The sequence below is a fragment of the Pituophis catenifer genome, unplaced genomic scaffold (assembly GCF_029215685.1).
Source record: "Pituophis catenifer annectens isolate HBS135680 unplaced genomic scaffold, rPitCat1.0.hap2 SCAF_2, whole genome shotgun sequence".
In the NCBI taxonomy this organism is placed as follows: Eukaryota; Metazoa; Chordata; class Lepidosauria; order Squamata; family Colubridae; genus Pituophis; species Pituophis catenifer.
Window position 1 is genome coordinate 174,472,811 of NW_027256882.1, and position 18,690 is coordinate 174,491,500.

Consider the following 18,690-nt stretch of genomic DNA (forward strand, 5'->3'; position numbering starts at 1 on the left):
GCCGGGGATCCGGCCATCCAGCAGTGGTGTCCACCTTCAGGAGGAATCTTCGGACCCACCGGGGGCGGGTCCAGCCTCCCACCGACAGGCCTAGGCCTAGGCCTGGGAGCTCCAGCAACAGGAACCTCACCCGATGGACTCCAGCGCGGAATGAGCTTCGCGCATGCCCAGTACCTGCCTGTAATAAGAGAAGCAAGTTACATAGATCCAAGCAAGTACAGAATGGCCACAGACATCCCAAAGCCTTATTGTGAGTTTAATCACAACTTGGACCATGGACAGCTCCCCCCAGTAAGTAACCTTACTAACATTTCTGGGGCAAATTATGCCAATTTGCCAAAACTGCAGTTAGATGGGGGTAATATTATAGAATGGAGCCAACAATTAAGGGTTGCTCTCATGAGAGAGAATGCACTGTTCCTAGCTAACAAACCTCCCCAAAAGCCCTGGTCACTGGAAATTGACTGCATTCATCACAGGGCATTTTGCATCATGTTAACCTCCATTCCATCTGCTATGTATCCATCTATTGAGGACAATCTAACTGTTTATGATATTATGCAAAAACTATGTAACCTGTTTTATAGCCAAAGCAGAGCCACCACCACTAGACTATCTAGGGAGTTCCACTCCACCAAGCATAAGGCAGGGGTCCCCATGAGTGAGCACATCTTAAAGATGAATGCTGCAAGGACAGAACTCATGCAGAGGGGGGAAATCATCACTGAAGAGAGCATGATAAGCATAATCATAAACTCTCTTGATAGCAGCTGGGACATCTTTATGACCCAACTAAATAGCCTCAACTTGCAATACCTCACACTAGGCTCACTGACCAGTCAGCTCGTTGCAGAGGACACTCTGAGGAGGGAACGCCAACTAGCCAAAGGGGACCCCAGACCCACAAAGAGGGTGGATTTCCAGGATAGGGCCAGGGATACCTCAGAATGTTATTCTTGTGGATCGAGGAACCACTTAAAGAAGGATTGTCCCAGGAACCATAGGGATAGGGGACAGCACGACAGTAGAGGGGGAAGGTCACCTGAACGCAGGTACCCAAAGGAAAGGGGGCGAGGGTGGTCACCCAACCCCAGGAAACACCACGAGCGCAGAGACCACTCCAGGGAGAGTAGCTCTGGCTCCATGTACGGGATCAGGCACGATGACCCAAATGACAAACATAAGATAGAGAGAAACTCATGGCTTCTAGATTCAGGGGCCACAAGTCACACTACCTGTAACCCAGAGCTGCTAGACTCACTCACAGAAATAGACTCAGAAATAAAGGTGGCAAACCAAAGCAAGGTCAGAGTAGTGGGGAAAGGAAATGTACACATCACACAGGTAGGGGACTTAAAAGAAGTACTGTACATACCAGAGATTCCCCACAATGTGCTAGCCATCACAAGGCTAACACGAGACACAAATATAGAAATAAAATTTAAAGATGGAAAGGCACACTTGATCAAGCAAGGGAAAGAGATAGGAAAGGTAACCATACACGAGGGACTTCCCTACTTCACACCCAACGCAAGGGAGGAAGAAGGCATTGATACCAGCACAAACCACAGGGTAGATAAGTATCCAGAAACAGAGGGGGTGCAGCAGGAGGCAGGATGTAGCCATGAGAAGACAAACAAGTCTGTATCTATCGGCAAGCCATTACATGATAACTGCGCCCACCTCCTCCACAGGAGACTGGGACACATAAGCTTCCCCATTGTAAAGAAAATGACGGAATGTACCGAGGGTCTCAAAGTAAAGAACTGCGAAAACTACTTGGAGTGTTCAGTTTGTAAGCGTTCCAAGATCAAGGTTAAGGCCATCCCCAGGGGATCCAAACGAACCACGGAATACCCCTTCCAATTGGTGCATATGGACTTGGTAGGGCCAATGAAACCCTCTGTAGGACATAGGAAGCGATTCTTCCTCACGATTGTAGATGACTACACCAGATACGGGTACGTCTACTCCCTCAGACACAAAAATGAAGTATTCCAAAGGTTTAAAGAATTCCACAGGAGAGTAGATATGCAACACAACATGAGAATAAGGCAGATAATGACTGATAGGGGCTCAGAGTTCATGGCCAAAGAATTCACAAGGTGGCTGAGGGAGCAGGGCATAGCGCATTACACCTCTTCACCTTTCTCCCCATTCCAAAATGGAGTCTCAGAGAGAAAAAACGGGGTGTTGCAAACCATGATGAGGTGCGCCCTGGAGGATGCTGGGATGGGGCAGCATTTCTGGTCAGAGGCATTACACTACGCCAATTACACCCTGAATAGACTGTGGTCAAGCTCTATCAATAAGACGCCATACGAGATGCTATACAACAGAAAGCCCAACATTGCTCACTTACACATATTTGGCGCCCCAGCTGATGTCCACATTCCCAGGCAGCTAAGAAGAAAGGGGGAGAAATTATCAAAAAGGTTAAGGTTCGTGGGTTACGAACCGGGCACAAAGGGCTACAGATTTGTCGACAACAATAACCGTTTTGTGGTTTCCAGATCAGCCAGTTTCCACGAAAACGCAAACTGGTCGAGGGTACACTCCAATGACATCCCAACCAATAGGGTCACATTCGAGCATGACCAAGGGGAAAGGGAGGTCAGAGAGGTCACAGGGCACAAAGCCAACCATCGCAAGGCAAGCGTCAAAGGTTGGAAAGAAGGACACCCCTCACTGAAGATAGATGACCTGACGGACAATGAGGCAGACAACATGCAGGAAACCGAGCCAACCCCCAGCAGGCCAGTCAGAGGAACCAGAAACAAGCTACCAAAGAAGTTAGAGGACTACGTCATGACCATCCACGACACCCATTTCACGCCCAGCTCATATGAAGACATCCTCGGGCTCCCCCAGGAAGAAAAAGAAAAATGGATGTCTGCCATGGAGAAGGAGATGGAAAGCCTAAGGAACCTCCAGGTATACTCACCTGCCCAAGTTCCAGAAGAAAAAAAACCAATAGGAACCAAATGGGTGTTCAGGGTTAAGACATTAGAGGACAACAAGGTCCTATACAAGGCAAGACTAGTCGCGCAGGGTTTCGCCCAAAGATACCCCGAAGACTATACAGACACCTACTCGCCAACCGTCAGGGCGGAAAGCGTCAAAAGCGCCCTGGTGGTGGCCACCATCCTGGGCTTGGAGGTCTTCCAGTTCGACGTACAAACAGCGTACTTACACGCCGAGCTGGATAAAGAAATATACGTCAAAGCGCCGCCTGGGTACAACAAAGGCGAGGACGAAACCTGGCTGCTGAACAAAAGCCTGTACGGGCTCAAGCAGTCAGGCAAAAGGTGGTATGACTGCCTGGCCAAGGCACTCAGATCCATGGGCTTCGAGGCCACCTCAGCCGACAAATGCTTCTTTACGAGGAGAGAAAACAACACATTCGAGGGTGTGCTCGTTTACGTGGACGACATCTTGTACATCAGCAAACACAAGGACAGATGTGACAAGTTCGCCACTGACCTGGGTAGCCACTTCTCCCTAAAGTCACTTGGAAAGATTGACAGATACCTAGGGGTCCAAGTGATGAAAACCAACAAGGGCTTCCGCCTCTCCCAGAGAGAAAAGATCATCGAGCTGCTGTCCAAATGCAACATGTCCGAAGCAAAACCCAGCGAGACCCCCATGCAGCCTGAGTTCCTGAAGACCATGTATGAGGAATCTGAACCTTTCACAGACAACAAATTGTATAGATCAACGATAGGGTCACTGCTGTACATATCCAACTGGACCAGGCCCGACATCGCCTTAGCCGTCAATCTACTGTCCAGGCATGTAAGCAAGCCCACGTTAACACACTGGAACGCCATAAAAAGACTACTCAGATACCTAAAATTCAGTGCGGATGCCCTACTCTGCCTAGAACCAGAAACATCCGAGAAACCAAAGCTAACCTGCTATGCTGACGCTGACTGGGCTGGGGACATAGGGTGCAGAAAAAGCACCTCTGGCTACGTGCTACTACTCAACAATTGCCCCATCCATTGGTACACTGGAAAGCAAAAACTGGTGGCCACATCAACTACGGAAGCAGAATTTGTCTGCCTATCAAAGGCCGCAAACAATTTAGTATGGTTCGATGACCTGCTCTGCGACATCTGGGCTGAACCCTCATATCCAATAGTTATCCACGAAGACAACAAAGCAGCAATAGAGATCTCTAGGGCCGATGCCATAGGTCAGCGTTCTAGGCACATTGACATTAAATACAAACACGTCAGGCAGTTTTCAGAGATAGGCTTCATTAGAGCAGTACACTGTGACACAGAGGAGCAAACAGCAGATATTCTCACTAAACCCCTACCACATAAACAACATGCTTACCTAATGTCAAAAATGCGTGTTTGCTTGTAATTCATGCCTGTACTTGTGTATTTCCTGTATGTATGCAAACATTGCCCCAGGTACCCAGTTAGGCATTTAGAGGGGGTTTTGTCATAATAAATGCCTAACTACTACATCTCCCTGACCACCCGGACCTTCAAGGGTTAACTAACCACATATCCCATAATCCCTGTAACCACTCCTTACCTCTTAGCCCCTCCTCCTGGGTACAAAAGGTCCAACCACATGTTCCACAGTTGATTCCAGATGTATACCTGAAAGAGAAAGGTACAAGGTCAGTGACCTCCAGTACCAACAGATCAACAATAAAACTACAGAAAAGAATTGGAGTCTGTCTTTGAGTTATTGGGCTAGATCCAGTTTCTAACAAAAAGAGATTTGCTTTTTCCATCCATTCTTTCTCTGGCTCTTTTTCTTGGAGGATTTAGGTGGCCAAAAAGGCTTAACTGACTGGGATTACACAGATTCCCTTCATACAACCAAGCAGGGTAACTCTGTGTTTATCCCATAATGCACAAGCATTGCTGTCATTGACCTAATTAAGCATGTTGTGGGAACAGAGCATGTGTATGTGAATGTTCCTTTGTTTAAGTGGATTTCTCGAGAGGATATGAAAGAATGAAGAAAAATGGAAACCATTACAGGAATCTTTCCCTCTGAGTTCAATCTGTGAGTATCCAATTTTGAAAGTGAACTTGATCATCAGTAGTCAATTCATATATTAATCAGTCTATTTTCACCACAATTCTAGGTGCTTTCTTCATCCACACTACATGCATTTATTTATTAGTAACATTTATATAGTTGCTCATTTTATACCAAACTCTGGGTGTCTTCCAATCAAGAATTAAACCAATATCAGTAATAAAATGATATAAATAAAACCATAATAGAACTATTCAAACCATAAACATTAAAAACAAAAACCAAGTTACGCTTCCAACGTGCAGTCACCTCATCCTATCCTAGCATCTGGGCTTAAAACCAGGTCTTCAGGGCTTTTCGGAAGGCTAGGAAAGTAGAGGCCTGCTCAGGGGCCAGAGTGTTCCATTGGGCAGGGGTCTCCAACCTTGGCAACTTTAAGACTTGTGGACTTCAACTTCCAGCTGGCTGAGGAACTCTGAGAGTTGAAGTCCACAAGTCTTAAAGTTGCCAAGGTTGGTGACCCCTGCCGTAGGGCATAGGACAGCTACAAAAAAGGCACCTTTCCTAGCTTCCATAATGTGACAATGTTTAAGGGAAGGAACTAGGAATGTGATTCCTATCTAATCTGGTAGTACTAGTAGATGTTCTTAGGGAAAGATGGTTCCACAGGTAACCTGGTATTTCAGGGTACTGCTGTATTCAGTGGAATTGGGACTCCACATATAAACAGTCTGAGGGGCCTTCCCTGTTTGAATCATTCTTAGGGTTGTTTCTGCGATTCTCCACCTAGTCTTCAAAATGATTTAGAGAATTCTCTCAAGTTTCATGCTGAAGGCTGAATGGATGTTTTGGACCATTTTCTGACCAACTTTATCATTTCTCTCCTCAGCTCATCATTTCCAGTTTCTTTGTGCGTGCGACGATTGTGTCCCGCTATGCCTCCACACGAGTGTGGATTTCCATGAGTAACCCTCATCCTGAAGCCAAAGAAGCTACCTTTGACTTGGATCTGCCCCGTTCTGCCTTCATCTCCAACTTTACTATGTGAGTCTAGGCCAGGGAAAGACATCAGTATATTCTTTGAATGGAGATGCTCTTTGTTTGAATTACTTGACAACTTTTACCATTGAGAAGAAGGCAATGCTGTGTTAGATGAACGAATAGTAAACGATCTTTATATGTTGAATAGATTCAGCCAAGGCCCATTCAGTGGACATTTTTATTAATGTTCTGTACAGAACATAATCTGCAGAAAAAATAACCTCTACTGCAAATAGTACATACATTGAATACACTGCTGTTCCAGTGAATCTTGCATGAACTATTGTTCAGGGAGTTACAGTGAGGAATAAAGCTATTATGTTGTTAAAAAAAACTCTGATAGATGGGAGCAAAGAGTGATCTCTGTAGAAATATTTTTGTAACCTAGTGATTATCCATAATTTTGCAGCTCATGCATGGCAGTCCTAATGAGCAACCTCTTGTAAAAAAATTGCTAAAAACTAAAAGAAGAGGGGGGACGGTGGTAGCAGTAGGAGCCATGACAATTATAGTTGTATAAATAAGCAGTCAGTTGATTAGCAGATAGTAAAGCTTACTGTTCACAACAAGATAGCAAGCAGTATTACCCGTTACCATCTGCAGATGAAACTGGGCTAAAACTTGGCAAATTGAGCAGAAGCCTCCACCAAAAGGGTTTGTATGTAAATAAAAATGAACAGCTTCAAAGTCCTAGAACTGGGACTGTTTAGGAACAGCTCTTTAAGCAACCACCTGTGTAGTTGGTGACTTATCTCTCTCTCTGGAAGAGGTAAGAGTTTACAATGCCAGGCAACAATTGAACACGTTATTTGCATGGTTAATTAGAGGGGAGAAATCAAAATCTGGTAGGTGCAGTGTTGTGATCAAAGCCCCAGCTCTCCATATACAGTGAAGTCACACATGGGTGTGACTTCACTGCTTAGAGAAAAGAGATGGACTCCTATTACAATGCTACATCTGTATCTTGCAGGCGTTGAGCCGTTCCATGGATGGCACTGGTAATACAGATAGTCGTTGACTTACGAACATTCATTTAGTGACTGTTCAAAGTTACAATGGTATTGAAAAAGTGATTTATGACAATTTTTTGGACTTATGACCAGTGGTGGGTTGCCACCGGTTCGGACTGGTTTGCAAGAACTGGTAGTAAAACCGGTGGGAAGCCCCGCCCACCGCCCTGGATGTTGTCATTGGCGATCTGCGCATGCGTGCGTGATCCCGTTGCGAACCGGTAGTAAAGGTAAGTAGAACCCATCCCTGCTTATGACCATTGTGGCATCCCCATGGTCACATGATCAAAATTCGAATACTTGGCAACTGACTCATATTTATGACGGTTGCAGTGTCCTGGGGTTATCTGATCAGCTTTTGCAACCTTCTGACAAGGGAAGTCAATGGGGAAGCCAGGTTCATTTAACAATGGTGTTAATAACTTAATAACTGTAATGATTCACTGAACAACTGGGGCAAGAAGGTTGTAAAATGCAGCAAAACTTATTTAACAACTGTCTCGCTTAGCAACAGGACTCGATTGTGGTTGTAAATCGAGGACTACCTATAATCTAACATCGCAACACAGTATCAAGGGCAGAGCTTGCATTGTAATGTCATGATCTGTAGAGATTCTCAATCATCCAGGTCATGGATGGGGACTCCCATTCCCCACTATCCTGTCAGAGCTGAAGAAGCTTCTTGGATGAGAAGCGAAATGTCTTCAAAAGAAAAAACAAGAAAGTCCAGTTGCCTCCTGAAAAAGCACCTTTGGGACATAATGTCATGATACGCATGTCATCATTTAGCCTCATTGTAGTTAGGACTGGATTCCTGTGATTATTATATACACTCTCTACTGTACATAGACTATTTTAGACACCAATTCAAAATCATATTGAAGCAGGGAATACACATGTACATTCGTTCATGTGTAGGTGCATCAATCAGGCTGAGGACAATATATTTATACGTATGTTTAAAGAATTGACCAAAAAAACCCAAGAAGAGCAAAGGTTTTGGTAGAAATGGCAAAGTTGCTTGGTGCCATTTTTTACTCTTCTGGGTACCCATTAGGAAGATAGGCACAGCTTGTTCCTGAGGCTTTGGAAAGTTTGTTTTCCTTCACTACCTTGGCAAGCAAGACTGATTCCTAACCACAATAGATGGATTTGCAGTGGGGGTGGGAGGGGGAATGGAGGCTGCTAGGATTGGGCTACAAAATCCAGATGACTATGAGGTGCTAAATACCATTTTGTGGTCCAAAAATCCATATCCTTAATCCTAACATATTGGAAACTCAGTGTCATTTTTATTCCAAAGTTAAAAAAAAAAAATCCTCTTAGCATTTCATTTAAACTCACAAAGTTGGGGTGCTGCTATTTGCGGAGGGGGAGGGTTGCCAGCAGTAAGTCTGCCCTATTATTGCAGGTCCCAGTTCATGTGACGGTTCTGTACGGACACCCACTTTTGTCTCATCATTATAAAAACATGTGCTCCAGCAATGCATTTGGGCTTTGCGGTTGAATCTTGAAGATATCCAGGAACATGCCGTGAAACTCATTTTCCCTGCTTCCAAAATAACCCTTCCTGCCTTTGCTTCCTCTTCCAAGCTGAAATCTAAAATGGCATCACCTCTCTGCTCTTTAAAGCATTAGAGACCAGGGCTGGTCCTGGAAGCTACTAAAAATGGATGCCAGGTCTCTGGTCCCAGAGGGGGGCATTTTTAAGAAACTAGAGCAAGCAGAGGCAGAAGGCAACAGCAATGTGGGCATCCTGGTTGTAGTTATAATAATAATAAAAAAAGCTATAGCTTAAAAAAAATATTTCTTGTGATGTTCTCTGTGCTCAGGGCCAAAGTGGAAAGGAGATTTGATGGCAGATGTTTCTTGTTCTGTTCCAATGCACTAGAACCATGAATGAGAAGATCTATGTGGCTGAAGTGAAAGAAAAGCACCAAGCTAAGAAGATGTATGAGGAAGCCCGCAGGCAGGGAAGGACAGCAGCTCATGTGGGCACCAAGTAAGAGCCTCGCGAAGAATTCGGCCTCTTCTTGTCTTAGACCTTCCTCCAGAGATAGCCACTAAGATGGGGTGGAAATGGGGTGGGATGGAGGGAAAATTCTATGAACGGGAAGATTGGCAGCTTTGTCACAGGCAGAGGGATGGTGTAGAATGAGTTGCTCTGCCAGCTGTTGTGGCCCGTCAGTGGCCTGTGCAGCTAGTAGCTGATTCCGACAGCGAGGAGGCTGGTGTGATGCTGCGCCAGCAGCCTGTGCAGCTGGCACTCGAGTGAGACAATGAGGAGGCTGGAGAAGATGTGGTGCCAGAGGCGAGGATTGAGCCAGGGCCTTCAGAACTTCCAGAAGCTCCTATAAGTGAAGAGGAAGAAGAGGAGGAGCCTCTTCTCGATGCATGGGCGCACAGAGCTGCCAAAAGGCAGGAGTGGCTCCTCAGGAAGAGGTCTCCTCGAGAGTAAGGCTTGGGGCTAATTGGCCACTCCCTTAGCTTATTTAAGGAAGGACAACGACTGAGGCAATTTGCAGGGAACAACTTTGTTCACTCTCCTTCGTCTTGATCTTAGTTCTCTTATCAACTTCCTGCAAATTGCTTCTGGGCTTTCTGCCAATCATAATAAGATTACGATTATTTATTCTTTGGATTCTTGTAGGCTGTTAAAAAAGTTAATTAACAGCCTTTGTTTGAAAAAGACTGATTAAATTTAGTAAACTAAGGTTTGTACAGCCTTTGTGTGTGCTGCGTTCTTTGGGGTCCGTAGCTGGGGTAGAACACCAGCTGGCAAACAGCATCATACTGAACAACACGTTTCACTATTTCTTAGGGATCGAGAAATAGAAAAATTCAGAATGTCCACCAGTGTGGAAGCAGGAGGAAAGGTGGCCTTTGAGCTGACCTATGAAGAATTGCTTCAGCGTCATTTGGGGAAGTATCAGCAAGCTATCAGCATCCGTCCCCAGCAGTTGGTGAAGAACCTCACAGTAGAAGTGAGCATCTCTGAGAGAACTGGCATCGACCATGTCCAGGTCTTGCCCCTTCGCACAACTCGACTGATGACCAATACTCTTCAAGGTATGAGTTCATCCTTCTCCTCAGATAAGTGGAGCTGTGGTCCAGAATCACAAAGAAATATATTTGCATTTCAATTTTGAAGAGCAGCAAAGTTTCATAATAGGTGGTCCTTCAAAAGCTAAGCAACTTTGGATCAGGAAAATCCCAGGCTTATGGGTTAAACTAAGAAAAGTTAAAAATTATCCTGAAGAAGGGAAGAGAGTGGCAAGCTATTCTGTATTATTACAGAGAAAGTTACATGGGATTGTTGTCCATACAGTCATCAGGAGTTTAGCACTCTCTTAGCTTACTGTCTCGCTTTCAATGACTCTGCTGTGGCTCAGTGCAGTCCCTCCTCTTATGGATACCTACCCAGGTTTAGATAAAGATTTGATTACCTACCAGCTTACAAAGCCTCCTAACTCCATTCATAATAACTTTAGCATTCACTTTAGTTACAACATTCGAACCTCATCTGTGTTGCTTAAGCTTTTACGTCCCCATCTCCTCATTTGGAAGGATCCCAGGAAGTAAACAGGCATCCCAGAGAGTCTACGTTCTGCTCAAGTGTCATGAGAAGGGGTGGTGGTATCTGTAATCCTGGCTGCTGTCCTATGATTCCCCAAGACTTGAGGAATCATCCACACATGCCCGTGTCTTGCGTGACTTCTCTCTTGATTCAATGAGTAGCTGTAGAAGGTCTGAAGTGACTTGAGTGAAAAGCCTTGAAGTGAAATGACACCAAGGCAGGCCAAGTCACCTCTACATCAATTAATTCCTGCATGATCTGAGGAAACTCTTGACCCCACTAATAAATCTGCTGTTCTGTCTTCTCAGGTGAAGCCGATATGCCACCATCAACACGAGTCGAGAAAGGACGGCAGTGCGCTTGGATTGTCTTCACCCCAACCCTCCGAGAACAGGAAGCCTTCTCCAGCTCGGGAATCGTGGGTGATTTTGTGGTGCAGTATGATGTGGCCATGCCAGATGTTGCAGGAGACGTACAGGTTAGGGGAGAGGCTACACGAGCATATAATAAATGGAAAATTATATAATTATAGAATAAATAGAATAAAAGGAACACTCTGGGTATCAAGATAGTCTTAAAAAATGGAAGCAAGATAGGATGATATAGAGCAATCCAAGAAAAGTGTTGTGGGAACATAAGAACTCCCCCACTGGAGCAAACTCTGCGTCCATTTAGGCCAATGTTCCTGAATCAAATACCTGGAAGCTCAGAGGTAGGTAGAATAAAGTTCTTTTCCAATAAAAGAGGAAAGCTGCAATCTGTAGAAAAAATATATCATCTCTATATAAATCTGGATGGAGACCCCGAGAGCTGTATGTAGACTTTGAAACTTTTTTTTTTTCTCCTGATACTCACCAATGTCAAGCCACTGAACTCTGGCAACAAAAATCACTGAATATTGGTGGTGTAATTTCTTTTTGGCACAATCAAAGGCGAGGCAGAAGAAGGATCAAACGAGTTAGCTGTTAGGATTAGAAACCTGATTTTCTTCCCTCCCCCCCCCAAAGGTTACATTTTTGAAAGGCTCTACTGGATGCCAAAGTCTATAGCTGTATATGTACAAGGGTGTATTTGCAGTTGTGGACATTCAGAGTACAATATTGTGGTTAATATCGAACTGCATATAAGGAAATCTACAATTTAGTTATTGCATATACTATAGAGAATTGAGAACAATGTTGAAGACACACTAAGGACAACTGAGGGTGTGTGTATATGAGAAAGGCCAGTCAAATAAATGAATAACAACTGAACAGAGAGGTGTATAAGATAGAAATGGATGTTTTGCTTTGAGCTGTATAAATTTATAGCCAAATGTGGATTGACAAAAATTATGACCTTTATATCAGTTTTTCCAGTCATGGCATCTCCAATGCCTGTAACCTCCGATGTACCAGGAGGACCCAACTTTGCCTAATTTATTGGCCAAAGATGTTCCTTTGTTTCAGCAAATCCTGCCTGTCCTGTCCAGTGCCACCCCACCAGCAAGGACATCTTCCCTGTCATTTCTACACTTTGGTATCTTTTTCTTTCTCTCGCAGATCTACAATGGCTACTTTGCTCACTACTTTGCCCCGAGGGGGATGCCCCTTTTGCAGAAGGATGTGGTCTTTGTTATTGACATCAGTGGCTCCATGTATGGCACCAAGCTGAAACAGGTTAGCAGCCCCAAGTTGCCCAGAGGCTGGCAAATGAAGGATGGGGAGAGAATAGAGAGAGAATTAAGAAAGAGGGAGTAGAAACAAGGGGTCCTCAAGTTACAACTGGTTGTTCAGTGACCAATCAGACTTGAATGGCGATGCCCATGGTGTGGGGAAGATTGTAGCTTGACATGTAAACGGTGAAGAAAATGAATTAACAAATGAAAAAAGTAAAACTAGATATATTACATGTTTGTAAATCTAGGAGCAAGAGAAAGGATGTGAATGAAGGTGGTCTGATTTTATGAAGGGCAGGTAGATAAAGGAGAATATCTGTAGCTCAGGGTTGAAATGAGGAGTCCTTGGTGCTCTCTGAGCTTGCTTGTTTTCTTGTAAACGTTTCATTAACCAAACTAGGTAACATCATCAGTACTAGTCCTTAATGAAACGTCTGCAAAAAAAAACAACAACAAGCAAGCTCAGAGAGCATCAAGGAAGTGCAGGTAAACACATACATTTAGGGAGGTGGGAGTTTAATTTAATAAAAGAGTAAAATGTCAGAAAGTATAAATTACCATCATTTAGCTTGCTATGGATGTGGGTTGATGCTGGTTATTATAACATATTGTATTTAAGCTCCAATAAATGATGAAAATGGAAGAATGATTGCTTAAGCAACATGCTGAATGAGTGCAATCCAGGTGTCACAGAAGGGTGTGGAATGATGAAAAGGGATTCTTGGTGGAAACATGAAATGAAATAGGTCATTGAAGAGAAAGTATAGACTAAATTAGCTAATGCTACTTTCAGCATTTCTGCTAATGACAAAGATCATAGCAGTCAGATGAAGTAAGTTGCAGGTAAGAAAAGCTTATGTTTTTTAATAATATTTGTTAATCAGGGAAGTGCTACCAGACTCCTTCTGATTTCTGATAAATGCAATCTGAATCCAAGTCGTTTTATGCAAAATATAATTTTGCTCATGTCATTTTATGCAAAATATAATTTCTAATCTAGAGTCTACTTTACAATCCATTTGTCCATCATCTACTATCTAGGACTTAAGGCTCAGGTTTGACAAAGAATATACTTAGGAAGCTTAGATAACTTGTTATTTTACATTCATTGGAATAATATCATTTCGTTTGTAAACACCTAAATTAAAAAAGGGTGGAGAATGCACATTTCCATTTGCTCAATGCCAATATTGGGCATCAATTGATCTGATTCAAAGGTCAGATTTCTGCTAATAAGGCCATCCAAGTCTACCTCTAATTTTTCTTGGTTTTACAGATCAAGAAAGCTATGCACGTCATACTAAGTGATCTTCATCAAGACGACCATTTCAACATTGTTACTTTTTCTGACACGGTGAATGTGTGGAAGCCAAGTCAATCCATCCAAGCCACCACTCAAAATATCCGGAGGGCCAAAGATTATGTCAGCAAAATGGAAGCAGATGGATGTAAGTGTTGGCCTGGAGATCTGTGAGACAGGGCAGGAGAGTGACATAGAAGGCATCCTAAAAATAATTGCAAGAACAGCCATTTCTGCATGTGGAAAAATTATCAATTTTTTACAACCTTGAGTTCATCATTAAAGGTTGCTGCTAAAAATCCTTTTATAAAATCCTTTTCTAAGGGAGACATGATAGCAGTGTTCCAATATCTCAAGGGCTGTCACAAAGAAGAGGAAGTCAAGCTATTCTCCAAAGCACCTGAGGGTAGGACAAGAAGCAATGGGTGGAAACTAATCAAGGAGAGAAGCAACTTAGAACTAAGGAGAAATTTCCTGGCAGTTACAACAATTAATCAGTGGAACAACTTGTCTCCAGAAGTTGTAAATGCTCCAACACTGGAAGTTTTTAAAAAGTGATTGGACAACCATTTGTCTGAAATGGTTTAGGATTTCCTGCCTAAGCAGTGGGTTGGACTTGAAGACCTCCAAGGTCCCTTCCAATTCTGTTATTCTAAAATTTGATTGTTCTCCAAGAAGATCAGATCCAGGAACTTCTGTTTATAGCTACCTGGATCAATCCATGCATTTAGTCTAGGGAGGGGTGGGGGGGTAGACCTGTGTGTGTCTAGATATTGCTAATATTGCTGTGGGCTAGGGCTATCAACCTGATCAATAAGAGACTGCCTGACAGTTGCAGTTCAAAGGTATCTGAAGAAACTGAGGAAGTTCTCATCCTGATATGGCCAAAACCTTTCTTCAGAGGTGTCTTTGTTTCTGAGTCTCTCATTTCCTACTCTTAGGGACTGACATCAACGCAGCATTGCTTGCAGCTGCCTCCATCTTCAATCAGACTTCTTCAGTGAATGGAAAGGTGGAGAAGGAGCCGAGAATCCCACTGGTCATCTTCCTGACCGATGGTGAACCCACTTCAGGAGTAACAGCCGGCAGTCGCATTCTGACCAACGCTCAGAAGGCTCTGAAGGGCACCATCTCGCTCTTTGGTCTGGCCTTTGGAGATGATGCTGATTATGGGCTGCTGAGACGACTCTCGCTAGAGAACCGTGGGGTGGCCCGGCGTATCTACGAGGATGCTGATGCTACTTTGCAGCTCAAGGGTTTCTATGATGAAATTGCCAGCCCTCTGCTGTATGATGTGGAGCTGTCCTATCTTGATGGGGTTGCAGAAGACCTCACACAGAACCTCTTCCCCAATTATTTCCAGGGTTCTGAGCTGGTTGTGGTTGGCCGAGTGAAGCCAGGAGCATCAAAACTGCAGGTGCGCACCACAGGGCAAGGCCAGGAAGGCCCGTTGAACCTGGAAAATGACATTTCAACCAATACCACTGAAGCCGCTCCATTTGGCTGCCTTGGTGAGATCAACAAGATCAGTCACTTTGTACAAAGGCTCTGGGCCTACTTCACCATTCAAGATCTGCTACAGGCCCGGTTCCGAGCCAATGACACCACTGCCCGGCGTCTCCTGACAGAAAAAGCTACCAATCTGTCAATCAAATACAACTTTGTCACCCCTGTCACCTCATTGGTAGTGGTGAGGCCAGAAGAAGCCAGAGATAGAAACCAGCCTGTGAAAACCACAATTCCTCCAGGGGTGACTAGAGCACTAAAAGCTTCTCCTCAAGCATTGGCTGTATCTGTTTTGCCAAGACTTTCTAAGGCAGCTAAATCTGTTCTTGGAGTTACCGATGCCCCTGCAATAACAAAAGCTTTCAAGGAAATGACAGGGACAGGAACTGTTCCAATGACAGCACCTAGGCTCTTTAAAGTAGCCAGAGCCACATCTTCACCAGTTACCACTATGTCCACCATCACCACTCCACCTATCTATCCCACCATAGTACCTACTGCCACCGCCCACCCCAAATCAGCCAAAGTCACAATGATTCTGGGGAGAACAACCATCTCTTGGATTCCCTTAGCGAGCAATAGATCTACTAAACCCCCAAGAGCTACCACCACTCTTAAGTCAACCAGGTTGCCTGTAACCCTCCCCAAGATCAGTCCCAACAGAGCAGCGAGACTCAAACCCACTGTTCAGCCACATCCTGCACTGGAGACCAGAGGAACAGCCATGACAAAGGTTGTAGCAAGGGTCCCCAACACTGTGGTCAAGGCACCGACTGCTTTGTATCCTTCTGCTAGCCCAAAGATTCTAGAGAGCAACTCCAGTCATTGGGAACAGCCCAAGATGACCCCATGGCCAGTCACTGAGTACCACCTGTATACCAAGTGGCAAGCGAGTACTGCCAGGATGGAGACAGGGAAACTTCCCAGGAGCAAGACAGACACCAAGGATGGGGTAACCTCAAAGTTGCACATTGATAGGTCCCAGGAGAAGAGCACAGTCTCTTGGGCCACATCCCTCACCACTCAGGCAGCAGAATTAAAGGGAGCAGCCAGTCCGGTTCCTGACACCTCCACACCTGCCTCTGACATCAGCCTCCTCCTGCTGCCTGGGGAGTCTGAATTACACTCAACCACCATCCAGAACACAGAATATGTGGAGTCCTTGAATCCTCCAGCTGTATACAGCTTTTTGATACCCAACGGACTTGGAGGTAAGTGCAAAGGAACCCGGGGCAATGCTGGGGTTTGGGGCCTTTTCCTCCTAAGCCACTTATGTGCCCTCCTCTCTCTTCACTTACATCTGAGGAGAGTGGTTTAACTGCATGGGGTTTTAGTCCATCTCTGTTGTTGTTGTTGCTGCTGCTGATCTCCCAAGCGATGAGAGAACTGCAACAAGGGTGAATTGTGCCTAGCAGATTAAGAACTCATCTTGGTTATTAATCTGTAAATTTGACGAATCTCCAGTTCTGCTAGCCATGTGGGGGAGCCTAATTCATGCCCCCTTTTACCCCTGTTGTGGTACTCCAGCCCTGCCTCCTTATTCCCAAAATCAACTGCCCTCTCCCCTCTCTTCCCATTAATCTGTGTATTTTATGCCCCCGGCCATGCATGTAACACTCTGGAATTGTTCTAGATCCTCTTTGATGACTGGATGTTGTGTTATCTATGTGTTCAATTCTTATTTCTCTCCTTCTCAGAAAACTTGGATTATGGAGACTATCCAGGTAATTCTTCCATCACAGAGACTGACTTTGGGGACATGGCCTAGTGAGCTCATGCTATTTCCTATCTTTAAAGATCTTCCCAGATGTTCGTCTTGGAGAGCACATTTATTTATTAAGCCCACATTAAACCACACATATGCTGCAATGTACGGAATGTGTTCCAGTTCAGATTTCTGATTTGTTCTATTCCTTTCTCTTGCGGTTTTTCATTTCCTTCATGGCACTGAGTAGTCATAAAATGATTAGAAGTGCACTACGGTACTAGTTCCAGCCACATTCTTAACTGTGTGATAGCGTATTGTGTCTCCTCCTTAGAATGTTTTCTTCTCCTCTCCCAAAGACTTTATTGTTTACAGCCTCTGGGATTCCCCTGAGCCTACTGATCCCAACCAAGTGTGTAACGTGAAGCCAATTTAGGTACACAAGGACTCAGGTCCAGAAAATGAGTTTTCTTTAACAAAGAGAACCACCCCTGATCATTCAATGTTCTTAAGGGGTGGAATGCCTGATTGTTCAGTGACTCATTTAACACTCATCACAAAAGAACAAAGAACAAACAAATGGCTGAAAAGCAAAGGACAAATGGGAACATGGATTTGCATAAAGTATCCATATATATGTAGGCGTGGAAATGTTAAAATTCTTGCTGTGTGAAATACAAATTCATATCTATATTTTACATCGGGCATGAATTTAGTCCTCTAAGAGAGTAGAAGTTGGAAACTGAATTTAGAAAAGGCCTGAATTCTCTACACCCAATTTCTTATCTGTCACAACTCCCAGTAGCCTTTCTCAGCCTGACCAGTGCTACCCTACCATCTGGTGACATTATCAACACCTGGAGTGCCAAATTCTGGGTACCCAGGTTTAAAGATATTCCCTTTCCTACAAAGCCTTGTCTACCTTCATCCCTTCTTCTTTCAAGGTGGGCCTGAATGCTCCTCCCATTCTTTGTCTGCATAAAGCACTTTATGGAGGACAAGGCATCTTAACACTTTCATTGCAAAGCATACTGAGGATGGGGAAAAAATCCAGGAAGGGATTAAGTCCATGTATGGCTGACTCACAATCTGCATCAAATCCATAAGTCAGGAGGGTCTCCTCTTTTTAATTAGGTTTTGGAAAAGAGAAACGGAGTGTCCTTTATAAAGTAAGATTCATGGCCATTGAAGATGGGAGACTAAGTGTATTGGCAACCCTGATGAAGCTATGGTTTTGTTACTTTAAAAAGTAAATATGGAATGGAATTGAGATGGACAGTACTATAGTATTATATGTTGAAGGGGATGCAAGTTTTCTTTGCTAGCAACTATTGCTACAAAACTCTAAAGTTGCTCATGATAAAGTGAAAACAAGGCATACTTTGCTAATTCTTTAAACAGAATAAAGCTTAACTTTCAGAGCAGATAGAATTTGTGGTCTGGCCAATGAGAGCTGGTGTCTTTTGAAGAGCACTTTGAATAAGTAAGCATTACCTATGTGTAGGGATGCAGTGGCTCAGTAGCTAAGATGGTGAGCTTGTCGATCAAAAGATCGGCAGTTCAGCAGTTTGAATCCCTAGTGCTGCGTAACAGAGTGTGCTCCCGTTACTTGTCCCAGCTTCTGCCAACCTAGCAGTTCGAAAGCACGTAAAAAATGCAAGTAGAAAAATAGGGACCACCTTTGGTGGGAAGGTAACAGCGTTCCGTGCGCCTTTGGCTTTTAGTTACGCCAGCCTCATGACCACGGAGACGTCTTCGGACAGTGCTGGCTCTTTGGCTTTGAAACAGAGATGAGCACCGCCACCTAGAGTCGGGAATGACAAGCACATATGTGCAAGGGGAACCTTTACCCTTTACCTTTACCTACATGTCAATGACTCTCTT

The 18,690-nt window shown here is 44.2% G+C and overlaps 1 protein-coding gene across 1 annotated transcript in view; it reads left to right on the forward strand.

Annotated features, from left to right (window-relative positions):
* The window catches only part of ITIH6 (inter-alpha-trypsin inhibitor heavy chain family member 6), a 29,735-nt gene that overhangs the window by 7,458 nt on the left and 3,587 nt on the right, over positions 1-18,690 (forward strand). Inside the window, exons 3-10 of the mRNA XM_070935139.1 lie at positions 5,900-6,054; positions 8,953-9,063; positions 9,883-10,130; positions 10,947-11,116; positions 12,180-12,296; positions 13,572-13,743; positions 14,537-16,312; positions 16,799-16,825. Coding sequence (XP_070791240.1) covers positions 5,900-6,054; positions 8,953-9,063; positions 9,883-10,130; positions 10,947-11,116; positions 12,180-12,296; positions 13,572-13,743; positions 14,537-16,312; positions 16,799-16,825 — 2,776 coding nt within the window. The remainder of the gene's footprint in view (positions 1-5,899; positions 6,055-8,952; positions 9,064-9,882; positions 10,131-10,946; positions 11,117-12,179; positions 12,297-13,571; positions 13,744-14,536; positions 16,313-16,798; positions 16,826-18,690) is intronic.